Here is a 16,175-nt window from a genome sequence, read left to right on the forward strand (position 1 = left end):
TCAGTCTGCAGGTGGCCCCAGTCGCCTGGGCTGGGACAGGGGTCTCAGAACCTCCCGGCCAAGCTGCCCGGGGGTGGGCGGGCCTGCCTGCCTGGTGGAGGGCCTTAGTGCTCTTTGTTCAGTGCCATGGACCACCTCTGGGGAGGAGTGCGGGTACCAAGATGAGCCACCCATGCTCCCTGGCCCCCGTCATCAGGGGCCCTGGTGACACTGTGGGTTGGAGGCTCCTGGGCAGAAAGCCTGTGAGAGGAGGCTGTGCTGGTGTGGGGAAAGGGCTTCTCGGCCGGAACCCCCTGCAGGCAGAGCTGGGCCAGGCTATGGGGTGGGAGGGGCCTTCGGCTGTGGGACCCACAACTTGGGGACGGGACCCCAGGTCCTGACTCGGCCTCCCTGGGAGCAGGCGGCTTGGTGGCCCCCAGCTTGGGGGCGGGTGTTTGGGAAGGGTAACACCCCCACACACACCTTTGTTGCTGTGAGTAACCACGCTGCCCTCTGCGGCCAGAGGAAACTTTGGACTTCGGAGGTGGCGGGAAGATGGGCTGGAACGGACGCTGGTGGAGGGGCTGTCCCAGGGGCGGGCACGGGGAGTCTGCCTTCCCTGCTACTCCAGAGCCAGGTGGAGCCAGGTGAGAACAGGATGGCTGCAATCAGCCGGGGGCTCCTTCCCCCTGGGGCTCGGGATGCAGGCTGCCTGCCTGGGGGGCCAGGGCCCAGGGACCTGCAGAGCTGTCCCTTTCTGTGTTGGGTGGCACGGCCCCTGCCCACCTTTGGGGTGCAGGCTCCGGGCCCTGCAGATGTGGCCTCCGGCCGGGGTTACAAGCTCGTCCTGCACACCCTGGCCCCCAGGCAGCGTGGGGTGGGGGGGGCCCTCTCTGCCTGGGGAGCCCTTGTGTCCCTCACGGCTTTCCTTAAACAGGCGCACCTCCCTTGGTGCAGCGAACATGTTCCCAGAGACACATCGGTGAATTGCGTGCAGATCAAATCCATTAGTGCTGGCTAGAGCGAGAGTCTCCTCTGCCCACATGGCCAGGTTGCCTCTGCGTGGGGCCTTCTGTGAGCCCACGCAGTCCCCTCGACCCCCTGCCCGCACTCACAGGAAGCCGAGGCCCGGGCAGGCGGGGCACACCGCAGAGCCGGGGCTGGCAGAGCGGAAGGAGGCCCCTCTCGGCCCCCAAAGTCCCTTTGACCGAACTGTGTCTCACCCACCCATTGGGGGAGCCCCCAGGATGGCCCTCCCTGGGGCACCTCTGTCCCTCCTGCAGAAGGAAGGAGGGCAGCGGCACATCACTGATCCCCTGCCCCCCCCCACCTCCCGTCCCGGCCAGGGTGCAGGGCCCGTGCTCACCCCTGGCTCTGCCCCACTGGACCGTAAACTCCTTGAGGGCAGAACTGAGTAAATCCCTCCTCAGTACTGAGTCCCTCCCCCTTGGAACTGAGGGGAGGAGGGAGCTGTCGTCTGTCCCCTGGGGGCAGCAGATGGCCCGCTTAACTTAGAAAGGAAAACAGCACAAGTTAGAATTAGTCCGGGTGAAAGGGTGAAAGGGTGAAAGGTCGAGGCAACATCTGCGTCGGGATGTTTCTTTCTGGGGTTGCATTTCTATGGAGCGGGCTGGCTGGTGGGGTGTGGCAGGGAGGGCCGAGCAGCACAGTGGACACAGAGCTCCAGGCCGGCGGGACCGCGGCCATTTGGCGCTCCTCCGGGGGTGGGGGTGGGGGTGGGTGCGGGCAGAGCCGCTATGGGGGGAGCCGGCCCCTCTGCAGCCCCTCTCCTGGGGGCTTCAGCCCCACCTGTCACTCACCTGCCGCTGGCCAGGTGGGGCCAGGACAGGTCACCCCGGCCAGATGGCCAGGTTGTGTGTGGGTGGGAGAGAAGGCCAGCGGAGGGGCAGGTGCTGGGGTGACCTCCTTCCGGAGGGGAGCAAGGAACGGGGAGCCATCGTGGGCCCCGGCTGCCAGGGGTGGGTCCTATCCCGTCTGCAGGAGGCTCGTGCCCCCCCCCGCCCCTGTCTCAGGTTCTCCACACGGCCCCCGACGGCCCCTGGCCTGGAATCGCACGGCAGGTGTTGGGTGTGACCTCCCTCTCCGAGCCCGGGCACCTGTCCCCGCCGGGCACTTACACTGACCTGCCAGGACAGGTGTCGGGGACAGAATGGCCGAGAGGGCCTTGCTCGCTGGGCTGGTGGCCTCGCCCGTGTCTGAGCAGCCTCACGGGCCTTCCGCCTCCTTAGGGACGGGTCGGTGCCGTGGGGGCCTCCCCAGGAAGCCCAGCACTGCAGCCAGGGTAGGAGAGAGGTGCAGACAGGTCCAGGGGACAGAGGGGGCATGGCTGGAGGCTGGCCAGAGCAGGGACAGGACTCGGGGGGGGAGGGCGCTGGGGAGCGGCCTCCGGGACTGGCTGAAAGCTGCTCTGCCACCCCCCCACCACCCCCCAGGCCCAGACCCTGCCCGCCTGGCTCAGGGCTTCCTCCCTCCCAGCCGAGGCTCCTGGCCAGACCCTGGTCGTACCTCACACCCCACGAAGCACCTGCCTCGGCAGTCCCACCCCCGGAGGCTGCCCCTCCCTCTGGCCCTGCCCATCCCCTGGCTGGGGTGCTGGTGGACGGTGGCCAGGCCTGGGCCCAGCCCCGGAGCCGGCCCGGATGGGCAGCATGCCTTCACGGCAGCGTCCACCAGGCCTGGGCGGGAGTGGGGAGGACAATGGGCCCCTCAGCTGCCGCCTTCCCCCACAGAGGGGCCTCCCTGGCTCCTGCCCCGCCCACTGGGTTGGCGGCCGCCGCGCCCGGCCGACAGCAGCTGCTGCCCGCGTACCCAGCCACAGGCGCACCTGCTCCCCAGCCGCCCTTTGTCCGCGCTGCCGACGCCTGATTTACTGGGTGCGTTTTCCCTCTTGCCGGCCCAGCATGATACAGCCTTACTGGCCGGGATGCCCCCAGTCCAGGCGGATTCTCCCACAGTCCTCCACGTTAGGCTCCCCACTCAGGCTGGGACGGAGGGGGGCTGGTTCGGGGGCACACTGCCCCATGGCTGGAGGGTGTGGGGTTGTGCCTCCGAGTGGGCCCTTCTGGTCCACTTGGGAACACGGCTGAGCAGGGCACTGCTCTAGTGGTGGCAGGCCCCGGGGTGCCCGCCCCCACCCCCGGGACCAATGATGGAGGCCTCGCCTACGAGAAGGACGGTGCCGGGCGGCCTCGTGTGGATTCCCCTGAAAGCCGTGGGGCGGGCCCGCCTCATCTCGCCTGTGCGGGTGGGCTTCCCTCCCCTTGGAGCTGGCGGGATGGGGGCAGGGCCCAGAGGCGAGAGGGAGGCGTGGACAGGACTGGCTCCCATCCCGCTTCGATGACCAGGCACCCTCAGTGCAGCACCCACCGCCTGCCTGCTCCGTCAGTAGCTGGGGAAGAAAAAAGAGCCTTTTCTCCAAGTGGGAGCCGCGGCCAGCTCCCGCCTGACAATGGAGGGCATTGAGAGGTGGCGGAGGTGCTGCCTCCTGGGTCTCCCCCCTCCCAGCCCCGGGGCTCTGGGTTCCCAGTGCCACTCGGGCCGGAACCAGGCGGGCTGTAACTGGATCCACGCACAGTGGGGGTCACACCGCCTTCCCCAGGCTCTGGGGTGTGGCCTTGCAGGAGCCAAGGTGCCAGGGCGCCAGCGGCACGGGGGCCGCGTGCTGGGGTCTGTGCCCCTCGCGAGGAGCCAGCCACCCCCCGCTGCCTGAGCGGGCTGGCTCGGGCCTGAGTTACCTCCCCCGGACCCCTCCCAGAGGGCAGCTGGTTTTCTTTAAGCCAGTTGGTTTGGGACTTTCGGCTTCTGGCAGCAGATGGTGGGCCGGAGTGGCCATTTCGCGTCCTCCCCGCCGGCCCTACCCAAGCCACAGCCACAGATAAAAGGCTTCAGGGAGACAGATGCCTCCCAGGCCACGGGGACAGGGGAGCAGCCCAGCTGCTGAGAAACGCACAGACCCCGGCCGCGGAAACCGCCACCGCCAGCCCTGGGGAAGGGCCTCTCCAGGGGCCGCCCCTCCCCTTCTTCCCTGTGCGACTTTGCTTTTGGCCCCCGGGGCAGGCAGGTGGGGAGGGAGGCGGGGGCTGGCATTTGTCGGGGGCAGGGGTTCTGGTGGGCTCTGGAAAGTGGGACGGTCCGGGCTCAGGAGGGCCCTCTCTTCATCCAGGGGAGCCCAGACTCCTGGCAGCACCCCCTGCTGCCCCGCCAGGCGGGAGGAGGCTCCGCCCACAGGTGCCCAGAGCTGTGGGCCCAGCGTTGGGGCCGCCTTCTCGGGCTGCTGCAGGCTGGGGGCGTTGCCGCTGGGAAGAGTGATGCCTGGCTGGTCCCAGAGCCTTTCCTGAGATTTTTCCTCGAGTGCAAGGCCGCGAGGTGACCTCGCAGGGCAGTTTGTGGCCCAGCCCCCAGAAGCCGAGGCGACAGGGGGCCAAGGGGGGCCCTGGGGTGGGGATGGCAGGCGCTGAGCCCTTCCCTGCAGGGAACGCGTGGCCCCAGGCCTGGCACCAGGAGGGCGGCAACCTGCCTCCCCTGCCCCAGTCACAGCCTGGGCAGTGAGTACCCGGGGAGCGTGCCGGCCTGCCAGAGCAGTGGTCCTCCTGGACCCCGGCTTCTCCAGCCGGGCAGCAGGTGCCTCTGCTCCTGGCTGGCGTTGCGTGGACATCTGTCGTGAAGCCTTGACCCCCGCACAAGGGAAAAGCCGTGTCTGGGTGCTATGTGTGGGTGGGGATGGGTGCTGACCAGCACGGCCCCCAACGCATCAGACCCCTGACAAAGAACTCCAGGTCGCGAAGAAAACGGGAAGCCAGGCCGCGTCGTGTTGGCAGTCGTTTCCGCGTTTGCTATCCTATTGATGTTGAAAGAAAAAAGGCTGTGAACTCTTTTATTAACCAAATAACGCACGTTCGTTACCGAAAAGCTAAAGAGGAGAGAAAGCAGACAGCCCCCCGAAACTAAAGATTTTACAGAGCGCTGCTCCCCTCGGCAGAGAATGGCCGTGTCTGCCCGTGTGGTCCCCTTCTCGGTGGCTTGCCAGGGTGCAGACAGGTGCCCCCGTGAGTTCTGAAACCTATGCCGGCACCCACCGAACACTCTGGTCTCTAGTTTCTCCAATTAACATAATCACTTTTCTTTATGGAGGTGAAATTCACTTTATATAAAATTAACCACTTAAAAGCGTACAGTTCAGTGGCGTTAGGCACACTGGTGATATTGGGCAACCCCCGCCCCCTCTGGTCCCAGAACTTCCCCTCTCTCCTCACGGGGCCTCACCCGGCTGTGCCCGCTGCCCGGGGTGGGGCCCCACCGACGCCGGGGCTGGTGGCGGGCGGTGGCTGGGGAGCGGGTACTCACCGCCCCGGTGTGTCTGCCGCAGCTGCAGCGGAGCCTTTGCGGGCCAGCGATGCCAGGCGCCCAACCCCTGCCTCAGCGCCCCCTGCAAGAACGGTGGGACGTGCCACACGGTGGAGCGCGACGGCCTTGTGGACTACGCCTGCCGCTGCCGCCTGGGCCTCTCGGGGCCGCTGTGCCTGACGCCCCGCGACCATGCCTGCCTCGCCAGCCCCTGCCTCAACGGCGGCACCTGCGACTTGCTGACTCTCACCGAGTACAAGTGCCTCTGCCCCCCGGGCTGGTCAGGTGAGGACGCCGGCGGGAGACGCGGCTGTGGCGCTCGCGAGGGGTGGGCAGGCCCCGGCCCTCCCCCAGCTGCCCGCACAGCAGTTGCCGGCCCGTCTGTGTGGCTGGGGAGGGCTCTGCTCGGCCGTTGGGGTCCGTGATCCAGAAGTGGCGCAGAGCCCCCCCCCGGAGGGTCCCCACGCCCCTCTCCAGCCCTGGAGGGCCCCACCCCTGCCCGCCTCTGTGAGCAAAGGGGACACTCCCACCTCCCTCCTGCCAGGAGTGCAGGCCCCCCTTCAGGAGCCGTGACGTCACTGCGGGCACCAGAGTTTAAGAACACGGGCTCTGGAGGGGCGCCTGCCGCCGTGCATCCTGCGACGGTCACTCAGCCCCTAAGCTGTCGGGGTCCTGAGGTGTCAGGAGCCGACGCGTGGGGCCCATCCCCGGCGGGCACCTCCGTGGTGCCTGGAGGCCGCCCCCGGCTCTTGGGACAGCCTGGCGCGGGGAGCAGAGAGGCCGGCTGACCCCCTTCGCCCCTCCCCCGCCAGGGAAAACATGCCAGCAGGCGGACCCCTGCGCCTCCAACCCCTGTGCTAACGGGGGCCAGTGCCTGCCCTTCGAGGCCTCGTACATCTGCGGCTGCCCACCCGGCTTCCACGGCCCCACCTGCAGGCAGGACGTCAACGAGTGCAGCCAGAACCCCGGGCTCTGCCACCACGGTGGCACCTGCCACAATGAGGTCGGCTCCTACCGCTGCGCCTGCCGCGCCACCCACACCGGCCCCCACTGCGAGCTGCCCTACGTGCCCTGCAGCCCCTCCCCCTGCCAGAACGGGGGCACCTGCCGCCCCACGGGGGACACCGCCCACGAATGCGCCTGCCTGCCAGGTACCGCTCGCTGCCCCCTGCTGGGGGTGGCCGTGCTCCCCCTGCCTGGTGGGAGGGCGGGGGGTGCCCAGGGCGGAGGGAGCACAGGGCTGGAGCGGGGGCCGGCTGGGCCTGGGGTTGGACGTCCACTGGGCGTGGGCGATTGGAAGGCAGCCTTGGGTGTGGTGTAGGGGCGGGGCTGGAATGGGGGCCACCCATTAGGCACCTGCCCACCCACTTCTGCCCGCGGACGGGTCCGCTGTGACCAGACGGCTGGGCCCATGACCCCCGATGCTCCTCCCCTGCCGCCAGCCTTCTCCAGGCCACTCAGGAACCCCCGAATCTTGAGCTCCCTGGGACCACGTGCACGTTATAGAACTCTCCACGGCAGCAGGGAGCACCCTCCCTCGTGCGGCCCCCGGGCTTCCCCTGTGTCCCCGAGGTGGGGCTGGGGCTTACGCGTCACTTGCCCCAGTGGTGGCCCTTCCTCCTGGCCCCCCTGGTCTCCCACCAGTGGAGCGACAGTGGCGGGCACAGCCCCCCACCCCCCAGCAGCTCCACTGTCCCTGTTGTGTGTCCCACACTTGCCACTGTAGTTTTCATCTGAGTCAGTTTTGCTGCCAGTGATCTAAAAATACTGGTAACGATAAAGAGGTTTGAAGAGCTCTCGTCTGTCGTCTGCGCACTGGCGGTTAGGCGGTTAGGCAGGAACGAGGAAGGGAAGGGTGTTTCAGGAGGGGGGCGGGATGAGGTTTGGGTGCTGGAGGGGAGCCCGGGGTCTGGCGGACCCAGGGGTGAGCCGAGGGTCGCCCCAGCCCCCATGCTGCCACAGCCCAGCTCGGCCCCTGCAAAGAGGAAGTGCTCTGCCCGCCCACCGTCCATGAGCCCCGGGCCTTGTCACTGCCGCGGCCGCCTCTGCGTGCAGACGCCGGGCGCATGCACTTCCTGCGTGTCAGTGGCGCTCCCCTCGCCGCCTGCCTGCCGCGGCGCTGCTGGCCGCCCGGCTGGGCTGCTCAGCTGTCCACAGGGGGCTGGGCCAGGCGTGCCTCCCGGTTCTGGGTTCAAATGCCTTCTTGGTGGTTGTGGGACCCCAGGCCTGGGACCTTGTGTCTAGCCACGTGGGTCAAGCAGGGCTGTGGAGGTGGGCGGAGTGGGGGGCCAGCCAGCGGATGCTGCACACCTGGGGCAGGTGTGGCCCCACCTGGGGGGGGTGAGGTGAGACCCAGCCCGCTTTAGAACTCACCCTCCAAGGCCAGGGAGAAGCAGCGCTTCCGGCCCACCGCATACAAGGGGGTCTGGAGTGAGGGCTCCGGGCTCCCGTGCGGGGGCCTCAGAGGGAGGGGCAGGAGGGAGTCCAAAGGCACCCCGGGAGGAGCATTAATCAGTAACTGGCTGCAGGTTGGGCTATTGCCAGACGCCCCTTTCTGGGTTGATTATTGAACCAGCGGGAGTTGAATGGATTAATAGCTAACTGGCCGGCCACGGAGTTGGTGCTGCAGAGGCGGGCCCAGGCTGGGGGAGGATGTGGGCCCTGCTTGGGGCGCCCCCGGGCCCAGTGCAGCCCCTGCAAGGCGGGGTGTCTGTGGCCACACACGGGGGTGTTGCAGAGAACCCCCAGCGTGGGGCGAGCCAGCAGACGGCGCCCAGTTGCTGGAGCCACTACACAGAACGTCTTTTACAGCAGAACCTCTAGAACCCTGTAATCCCGAGTCCCTGTCTGTTCAGCCGGCTCTTTACAGAATGATTCCTTAGAGAGGAGTGTGTCGCCTGTCCCGGTCACAGGAGTGGGAAGGGTGGGGCGTGGACCCCCGAGGGTTGTGAGGCAGCAGGCATCACAGGGTAGGCCATGGAGGGACAGCTCTCTGTCCAGAGTAGGGTGTCGTGGGTGCAGCCAGGAAGGTGCCAGAGGCCAGGTTGAGCGTGGCAGGGAAGGTGAGGGCCGGGACGCGCGCTGCCCAGCCCCGTGGGGAGGCTTGACCGGGCCCCCGGCTCCCCCCTGCCACACAGGCTTCACCGGCCAGAACTGCGAGGCAAACATTGACGACTGTCCAGGAAACAACTGCAAGAACGGAGGCGCCTGCGTGGACGGCGTGAACACTTACAACTGCCGCTGCCCCCCGGAGTGGACAGGTGCATGCACGGAGAGGCCTGGGTGGGCACCACCACTGCTGGAGCACACGCACGTGGCGGGCCAGAGGGGGGCCGAGAACCTGGTCCAGGCCGGCAGGGATTCCGGAGTGACCAGGGGCTGCCCCGCCGCCGGGCTCCCAGGCTTCCGCCCCAGCAGCCAGCACAGATGTGGCAGCAGCTGGTCTGTGCGGGCCATTTGCAGCCTGGCCCCGGACAGCCCTGAGCCAGAATCAGGTCCCCAGTTTGAGCCCAGCTGCTGGGCAGGACACGGGGACGCTGGCCGGTAGGACGCCGGCCCCGCCCACAGATGAGCGTGGACCCCAGTGCACCTGTGCCCGCACAGCAGCCAGATGAGAGCCCCCTCTGGCGCCAGGGGTGCAGGGGAAGGAGTGATTCAGGCTGGCGGCAGGTGGAGGAGTCATGAGGGAAGGCTTCCTGGTGGAGGGGGCCCTGCGCCCCGAGGGGGAGGGTCTGGAGGCGCCGCCTGGCCCGACAGTCCCGGCCCCCGCAGGTCAGCACTGCACCGAGGATGTGGACGAGTGCCAGCTCATGCCTAACGCCTGCCAGAACGGCGGGACCTGCCACAATGCCCACGGCGGCTACAACTGCGTGTGTGTCAACGGCTGGACAGGCGAGGACTGCAGCGAGAACATCGATGACTGCGCCAGTGCCTCCTGCTTCCACGGTGCCACCTGCCACGACCGCGTGGCCTCCTTCTACTGCGAGTGTCCCCACGGCCGCACGGGTGAGCGCCGACGAGGCGGGTTCTCGCTGCCCTCGCCCGGCGGTGGGCCCCCTCGGGTCAGGGCTCGCGTCCGTGGCCTTGCGCAGACACACGGACTGCAGCTTTGCGGGGCCCGTGAGGGTGACCCCAAAAGGGGCCTTTCTGGGGTGAAGGGGCTGGCGGGGCTGGGGCGTTGCCTGCCGTCAGGGCTGCTGGCAGCGAAACTCCTGGAGTGACTCGGGCGTCATGGGACGCTCCACAGGGTCACTAGCAGCGGCACAGTGCGGGGGGGCCCTCCCTGGGTAGCCAGGCGGGGGTGGACCGCGGCTGTGGGCAGCCCGCGTCCCCAGGCCGGGGGCAGCGCCTCGGCTGACCCCCGCCGCCCGTGTCCAGGCCTGCTGTGCCACCTCAACGACGCCTGCATCAGCAACCCCTGCAACGAGGGCTCCAACTGCGACACCAACCCCGTCAACGGCAAGGCCATCTGCACCTGCCCCTCGGGCTACACGGGGCCGGCCTGCAGCCAGGACGTGGACGAGTGCTCGCTGGGTACGGGCGGCCAAGGGGGCAGCCAGGGCGCTGGGAACCTGGTGGAAATAGTCTGATGGGGGAGGTTCCGGAGGCCAGGGCTCCCGGAGCAGCCCCTCACTGCGCCGTGCCCGCCCACCCCCAGGCGCCAACCCCTGTGAGCACGCGGGCAAGTGCATCAACACGCTGGGCTCCTTCGAGTGCCAGTGTCTGCAGGGCTACACCGGCCCACGCTGCGAGATCGACGTCAATGAGTGCGTGTCGAACCCGTGTCAGAACGACGCCACCTGCCTGGACCAGATTGGGGAGTTCCAGTGCATCTGCATGCCCGGTACGCGGCCAGCCTCCCGCCCGAACGTCAGGGCGCCGCCTGACAGGCGGGGGTGGGGAAGCCGTGTCAAGGCCGACGGACCCCAGCGAGCACCCCGGCCGCATCTCCTCTGCCCCCCCCGGCCTCCCTGCTCACCCAGGCCGCGGCCCCAGCGGGTATCTGGGGAGACCGAGCCAGGCCCGTGGGGCACAGCGGAGAGGAGGCCAGAGCCGGGCAGCTGGGTCAGCCCCGGGGAGCAGGTGTGGGGGGGGCATCCCGAGCCCTCAGCTGTGGTGAGGGCCGCCCAGGTGGGTCACGGTCCCCTGCACCCCTTGACCGCCCCCTCCCCCAGGCTACGAGGGCGTGCACTGCGAGGTGAACACGGACGAGTGTGCCAGCAGCCCCTGCCTCCAGAACGGCCGCTGCCTAGACAAGATCAACGAGTTCGTGTGCGAGTGTCCCACAGGTGAGGCCGGCCCCAGCCGCGCCCCCCGCGCGGGAGCACCCCGCTGTCCCTGAGGGCTGCCGGGTTGGGTCCCCCAGGGGCTGGGTGGGAGACGGCCGACTTTCACCTCGGGAGCGGGTGGGGTGTTTTCAGGCTTCCCCCAATGGGCAAGGCTGGGTTGGGCAGGGGGTCCTGGCCCCCGACCTTGCTGCGGAGCCCGGGACCCAGAGACCCTCCTTCCTGCTGGCGGGTCCCTGGGAGCAGCAGTGTGCTCGCCGACCCCTGAGGGACCTCGACAGGAGGAGGTCTAGCCTGCCCTGGCCACCCGTCTCCACCAGCCTGGGGTGGACATGATGCCCAGGAGGGCCTAAGGAGCCTTTGGGGGCCCGAGTCTGTCCCAGGGGAGGGCTGGGGGCTGGGGGACGCCGGGCCCGGGGAGGTGTCGTGGGTCAGAGCCTTGGATCTCCCAAGATGCAAATCAGCTGCTCTAGACACCGAGCCGGGAACCTGATTCTCAGCCCGACGAGGCTGTAGCCATAGCAACCGGAGTCAGTCTGGGGCAGAGGCCCCTGTATGAGGGAGCGGGAGGCGTGTGACCCGAAAGGCAGGAGCTGAAAGGGGCCGAGAAGAGAATGGGGGGTTGGCCCAGCCCCGGCCAAAGCACTCTCAAGGGGCCCTCCCAGGCACTCCCTGCCCTTGGCTGGCTGTGGGGCCGCTGCGCCCGTCGTGTCTGCCCGCCGTCCCTCTCCCGGCTGCAGGCTTCACCGGGCACCTGTGTCAGTACGACGTGGACGAGTGTGCGAGCACGCCCTGCAGGAATGGCGCCAAGTGCCTGGACGGACCCAACACCTACACCTGCGTGTGCACAGAAGGTGCGGGGCCGCCCGCCTGCCAGGCTGAGCGGGGGGAGGGAAAGCAGGCGTGTAGGGTCCAGGGAAGGGGAACAGCCGGGAGCTGAGGCTGGGAAGGTGACCCCTCATTCTGGGGCCTCTGGTCCAGGGGCCAAGAGCAAGGTGAGGCTTTGACCCGGGCAGTGGGGGACGTCCCCAGACATCCCCGGTCTCCCCCGGCGGGAGCGCAAGTGACCCTGGGTTGGCTGGTGGCGTCCTGGGATGGGACGGCCGCGTGCCCGGGGAGCAGCCCCACTTAGCTTCTCAGCCCCCGCCCTGCAGGCTACACAGGGCCCCACTGTGAGGTGGACATTGACGAGTGCGACCCCGACCCCTGTCACTACGGGTCCTGCAAGGACGGCGTTGCCACCTTCACCTGCCTGTGCCGGCCGGGCTACACGGGCCACCACTGCGAGACCAACATCAATGAATGCCACAGCCAGCCCTGCCGCCACGGGGGCACCTGCCAGGACCGCGACAACGCCTACCTCTGCTTCTGCCTCAAGGGGACCACAGGTGCCTGGCCGGGGCTGTGCCTGGGGGGCTGGGGGCGGGGCAGGAACTGACCACCTCTTGCCTCCCACCGCCAGGCCCCAACTGTGAGATCAACCTGGACGACTGTGCCAGCAACCCCTGTGACTCGGGCACATGTCTGGACAAGATTGACGGCTACGAGTGTGTGTGTGAGCCGGGCTACACGGGTGAGCCGCTCGGGGACCCGCAGGGCTGTGTCCCCCCGGCCCTCGTCACGGCCTCGCCTCGGGGGCCCAGGCTGTGCTCGCACCTCAGGGTCTCCGGGATGGGCCAGGTCTGGGGACCGTGGGGGCAGGATGGTGTAGGCCGCCCGCCGCCCAGGGCCCAGCTGTCAGACCACCAGCTTTGGCAACGGTGGCAGAGACCACGGAAGGATCGGGGCTCCGGCCGGCACCGGACGGGCATCCCTGAGGCTCTCGTTCCTGGTCAAAGCCGGCCCAGCAGGCCCAGAGCAGAGCCGGCTCCCGGCACACGTGCTGCCCTCCACGGCCCTCTGCCCTGAGGGTGTCCAGGGTGTCCTGAACCTCAGCCCTCACCGGCCAGCTCGGCCCCGGGCCCGGGGAGGGGAGTTCGTGTGGGTGGGCGTTTGTGCCTCGGAAGGACCTGGGGAGGGGTTTCACGGAGGGGGAGACTGAGGCCCCGAGGGCTGGGACCCACTCTCCCTCCGGGGGGTGGGCGTGAGTGTCTGAGCCGCCGCCCCGTCCCCCCCCCGCAGGGAGCGTGTGCCACATCAACATCGATGAGTGCGCGGACAACCCCTGTCACAACGGCGGCACCTGCGAGGACGGCGTCAACGGCTTCACCTGCCGCTGCCCCGAGGGCTACCACGACCCCACCTGCCTGTCCGAGGTCAACGAGTGCAGCAGCAACCCCTGCATCCATGGGGCCTGCCGGGACAGCCTCAACGGGTACGGGGCCGCCCCACACTCTGCATCCTCGGGGGCCCTGCCCCAGGGAGGCGGCCTGCTCGGGGACTGGCGGCTGGCGGGCCAGGGAGGGGCCGTCGCGAAGCCCCGGCCTGGCCGGCGGCGGGCCCCAGGCTGAGTGGATGGGTGCCCCTCAAGAACGGATCTGCCGTTGGTGCCCGGAAATGTGCCATCGGGCACTCGCTCAGCTCCTGGCCTGTGCCCAGCGCTGCCCTGGGCTCCGTGTGCGCTCGGGGAACACATGTGCCGTGGCCGCAGGCAGGGTTTCTGTGACATCGCGGCGTGATGAGATGATTGCTCTGGGCTTTGTCCTGGTTCCTGAGATCACTCAGATCTATAAAAGTGGAAGGAGCGTCTTGTTATTTGTCAAAGCCCCTTTCAAGCACACCTGAGGACGAGGCTGGGTGCCGGGGAACTGTGTGATGAGGACGTTGGATCCCACCCTGACCTCCAAGGAGGGGAGAGGGGCTGCAGGGTGTAATCACCAACAGCCAGTGATCTAAATGGGTCACGCCTGTGTGAGGAGCCCTCCATAAAAATGCAAAGTGCAGGAGTTCAGAGAGCTTCCGTGTCGGTGGACAGGTGCAGGGGTGGCGGGCGCAGCTCTGAGCCCCTCCCTGTACCTGGCCCTGTGCACCTCTTCCATCGGGCTGTTCCTGAGTTTCACCTTTTATAATAGACCACTAATCTTGTAAGTAAACCGTTTTCCTGAGTTTGTGAGCCATTCTGGCCACAAGGAAGGCGTCTGATTCGTAGCTGTTCGCTCAGAAGTACCGGTGACAACCTGGCGCTTCAGGTTACTGTCTGACTTGGGGCCGGTCTTGTGGGACCGAGCCCTGTCTGTGGGGTCTGCGCTGACCCCAGGTAGTTAGTGCCAGAAGTGAACTGTGGGATACTCAGCTGGTGTCCCCAGAGCTGGAGGATTGCGTGGCGTGGGAAACCCCCTACGTATGTGGCGTCAATATTAGAGTGTAGAGAAGCTTACTTTTAGTTTCTGACACCCGTCATGTGCCTGACACTGCTCTGTCTAGATGGGGCCATTGACATGGGCAGGGACCCCATGCCCCCATTTGGCACAGAGAGGGTAAGCACACTGTTCAGGGCCACACAGCGAGTGAATGGTGGAGGGCTTTCTGACCACTGCCCTGAACTGGGCACTGTCCCCAATCTAGTTTAACAAACCCTCACCACCTTTTTGGGCAAGGTGGGCTATTTAAAGGTGTTTAAAGGACTCCGAGGGTCAGAGCGGACCAGCGCCTCCGTCCAGTCAGATCATAGGAAGGTGGCAGAGCGGGGAGTGCCCCCAGCCTAGGCCCTCCCCTCTTGGGCCACACCTGAGCTGCTGTGTGGTCACCTCTGCAGGTACAAGTGTGACTGTGACCCCGGGTGGAGTGGGGCAAACTGTGACATCAACAACAACGAGTGTGAGTCGAACCCCTGTGTCAACGGCGGCACCTGCAAGGACATGACCAGCGGCTATGTGTGCGCGTGCCGGGAAGGCTTCAGTGGTGAGTGGGGCGGGGCTGCTGGTGCAGAGCGGGCCCCCCAGGACGGCAGCGCGGAGCCAGGACACAGGTCCAGCCACCGCGACCCGTGGCGGCTCCCTCCCAGGGTGGGGGGGGGTGGGCGTGCAGACCTGCTGGGGTTGACTCCAGGCCCCAGGCTCAGCGCAGGGCCCTTCCTCCACACTAGGTGGGACCTGGCCACAGCACCCAGGGTGATGGCCACACTGACTGCTGTCCCTCCCTCTCCAGGCCCCAACTGCCAGACCAACATCAACGAGTGTGCGTCCAACCCGTGTCTGAACCAGGGCACGTGTATCGATGACGTGGCTGGGTACAAGTGCAACTGCCTCCTGCCCTACGCAGGTGAGGGCGGGGCCTGGGGGCGGGGCCTGGGGCGGGGGCGGGGCCTGGGCCACCCACGGGAGCGGTGCCCGAGGGGTACGCAGTGGCTTCCGGGGCTGGCCTTGTCTGCATTGCTCGGCGGGCATCTCGAAGGCTCTGCTCTGTACTTGGGCCTGGCCACATTAGGGCCTCGCCCGGCAGGTGTCATTGCCAGATGAGCCCACAAAGTACCGGGTGCCTGGGAGGAAGCTTTAGTATAAGTAGGTCCCAAGTATTTTATCTGGTGAGGTGGCCCCTTGGTGGCAGAGCTGGGAGCTGGGCCTGGGCTGTTGGCCTCCACGGCCCAATGTCCATGCTGCCTTGGGCCCCTGGCGGCCAGGCCGCCCTCCGCATCCGCTGGCCGGGCCTGAGGGATTCCTTTGATGGCGGGCCCTCTTTGTGTGGGGGAACAAGGAGCCTTCTGTTCCCGCTGAGAGCGGCGGGAGACGCGTCCCCGGGCGTCTCAGCCTCCGCCACTGGCCTGGCCAAGGGGATCGCGAGATATGGTCCCCTCCTTAGAAGAGATTTGCCAAGTGTTAGAAAATAAAAGTCCACAACGACTAGGGCCACCAGCCCCACGGGGAATGGGCAGAGGGGGCTGCCACTGGGGACGGTTGTGGCCCCCAGCGGTCCTGAGAGGGCCCCGGCGGGCGGGGTGGGGCCCATGGCTGTGGTTCTCATGACATCGGGCGGCCCATGGCCAGAGCAGTGTTTTCTTTCACCAAAGCTGGGGAGCTGGACTTTCTCTCTCGCACCGGTGAGGAAACTCTCCCCTGGTGGCCGCCCAGGGGCTTCCGCGCCCAGGGCGCACCCGAGTCCCTTTCGGACACGTTGACATCGGGGCCGGCGGGCCGGCGGGGAGGAGCCGGCCTGTGCTGACCTGCTTCCCGTCTGCCCGCTTCCTGCTTCCCTCTGCACAATTGTCGGAAACTCTAGCGAATTTCCTGCCTGCCCGGGTCGCTGTGGAAACCGATAGAAAGAAAGGCCCTGGACAATCACACCCGCGGGCTGGGGAGATAATGGACCACGGGGAAGATAACGCTTCCTCGCGGCCTCAGGACTCAGTCCCGTGGGCTGTAAACAGGAAGCCCTGCATAGGGCTTTCAGGGAGGAAAAGTCACCCGGTGCGCACGGGGGTCTAGCCAGACTCCCATCCCCGTCCCGGGGTCCTGACACCTCACCCACCGCTCCCCTGATAAGTAGCCCGTGCTCGGGGCTGGGGCTGGCACGTCCCCGGCAGCGAGGGCTCGTCCCCTGTTGTCACAGCCTTTGTTCAGTGGCCTCCTGCGTTGGGCACTCGCTGCCCTTGACACAGAGCCCCTGGATTAG

The 16,175-nt window shown here is 67.5% G+C and overlaps 1 protein-coding gene across 1 annotated transcript in view; it reads left to right on the forward strand.

Moving 5' to 3' along the window:
- The window catches only part of NOTCH1 (notch receptor 1), a 47,057-nt gene that overhangs the window by 14,696 nt on the left and 16,186 nt on the right, over positions 1-16,175 (forward strand). Inside the window, exons 3-15 of the mRNA XM_030838276.2 lie at positions 5,366-5,628; positions 6,156-6,494; positions 8,481-8,603; positions 9,115-9,348; positions 9,721-9,876; positions 10,001-10,186; positions 10,518-10,631; positions 11,369-11,482; positions 11,783-12,016; positions 12,091-12,201; positions 12,750-12,942; positions 14,323-14,468; positions 14,715-14,828. Coding sequence (XP_030694136.2) covers positions 5,366-5,628; positions 6,156-6,494; positions 8,481-8,603; positions 9,115-9,348; positions 9,721-9,876; positions 10,001-10,186; positions 10,518-10,631; positions 11,369-11,482; positions 11,783-12,016; positions 12,091-12,201; positions 12,750-12,942; positions 14,323-14,468; positions 14,715-14,828 — 2,327 coding nt within the window. The remainder of the gene's footprint in view (positions 1-5,365; positions 5,629-6,155; positions 6,495-8,480; positions 8,604-9,114; positions 9,349-9,720; positions 9,877-10,000; positions 10,187-10,517; positions 10,632-11,368; positions 11,483-11,782; positions 12,017-12,090; positions 12,202-12,749; positions 12,943-14,322; positions 14,469-14,714; positions 14,829-16,175) is intronic.

This window comes from Globicephala melas, chromosome 6, assembly GCF_963455315.2.
Source record: "Globicephala melas chromosome 6, mGloMel1.2, whole genome shotgun sequence".
NCBI classification, from domain to species: domain Eukaryota; kingdom Metazoa; phylum Chordata; class Mammalia; order Artiodactyla; family Delphinidae; genus Globicephala; species Globicephala melas.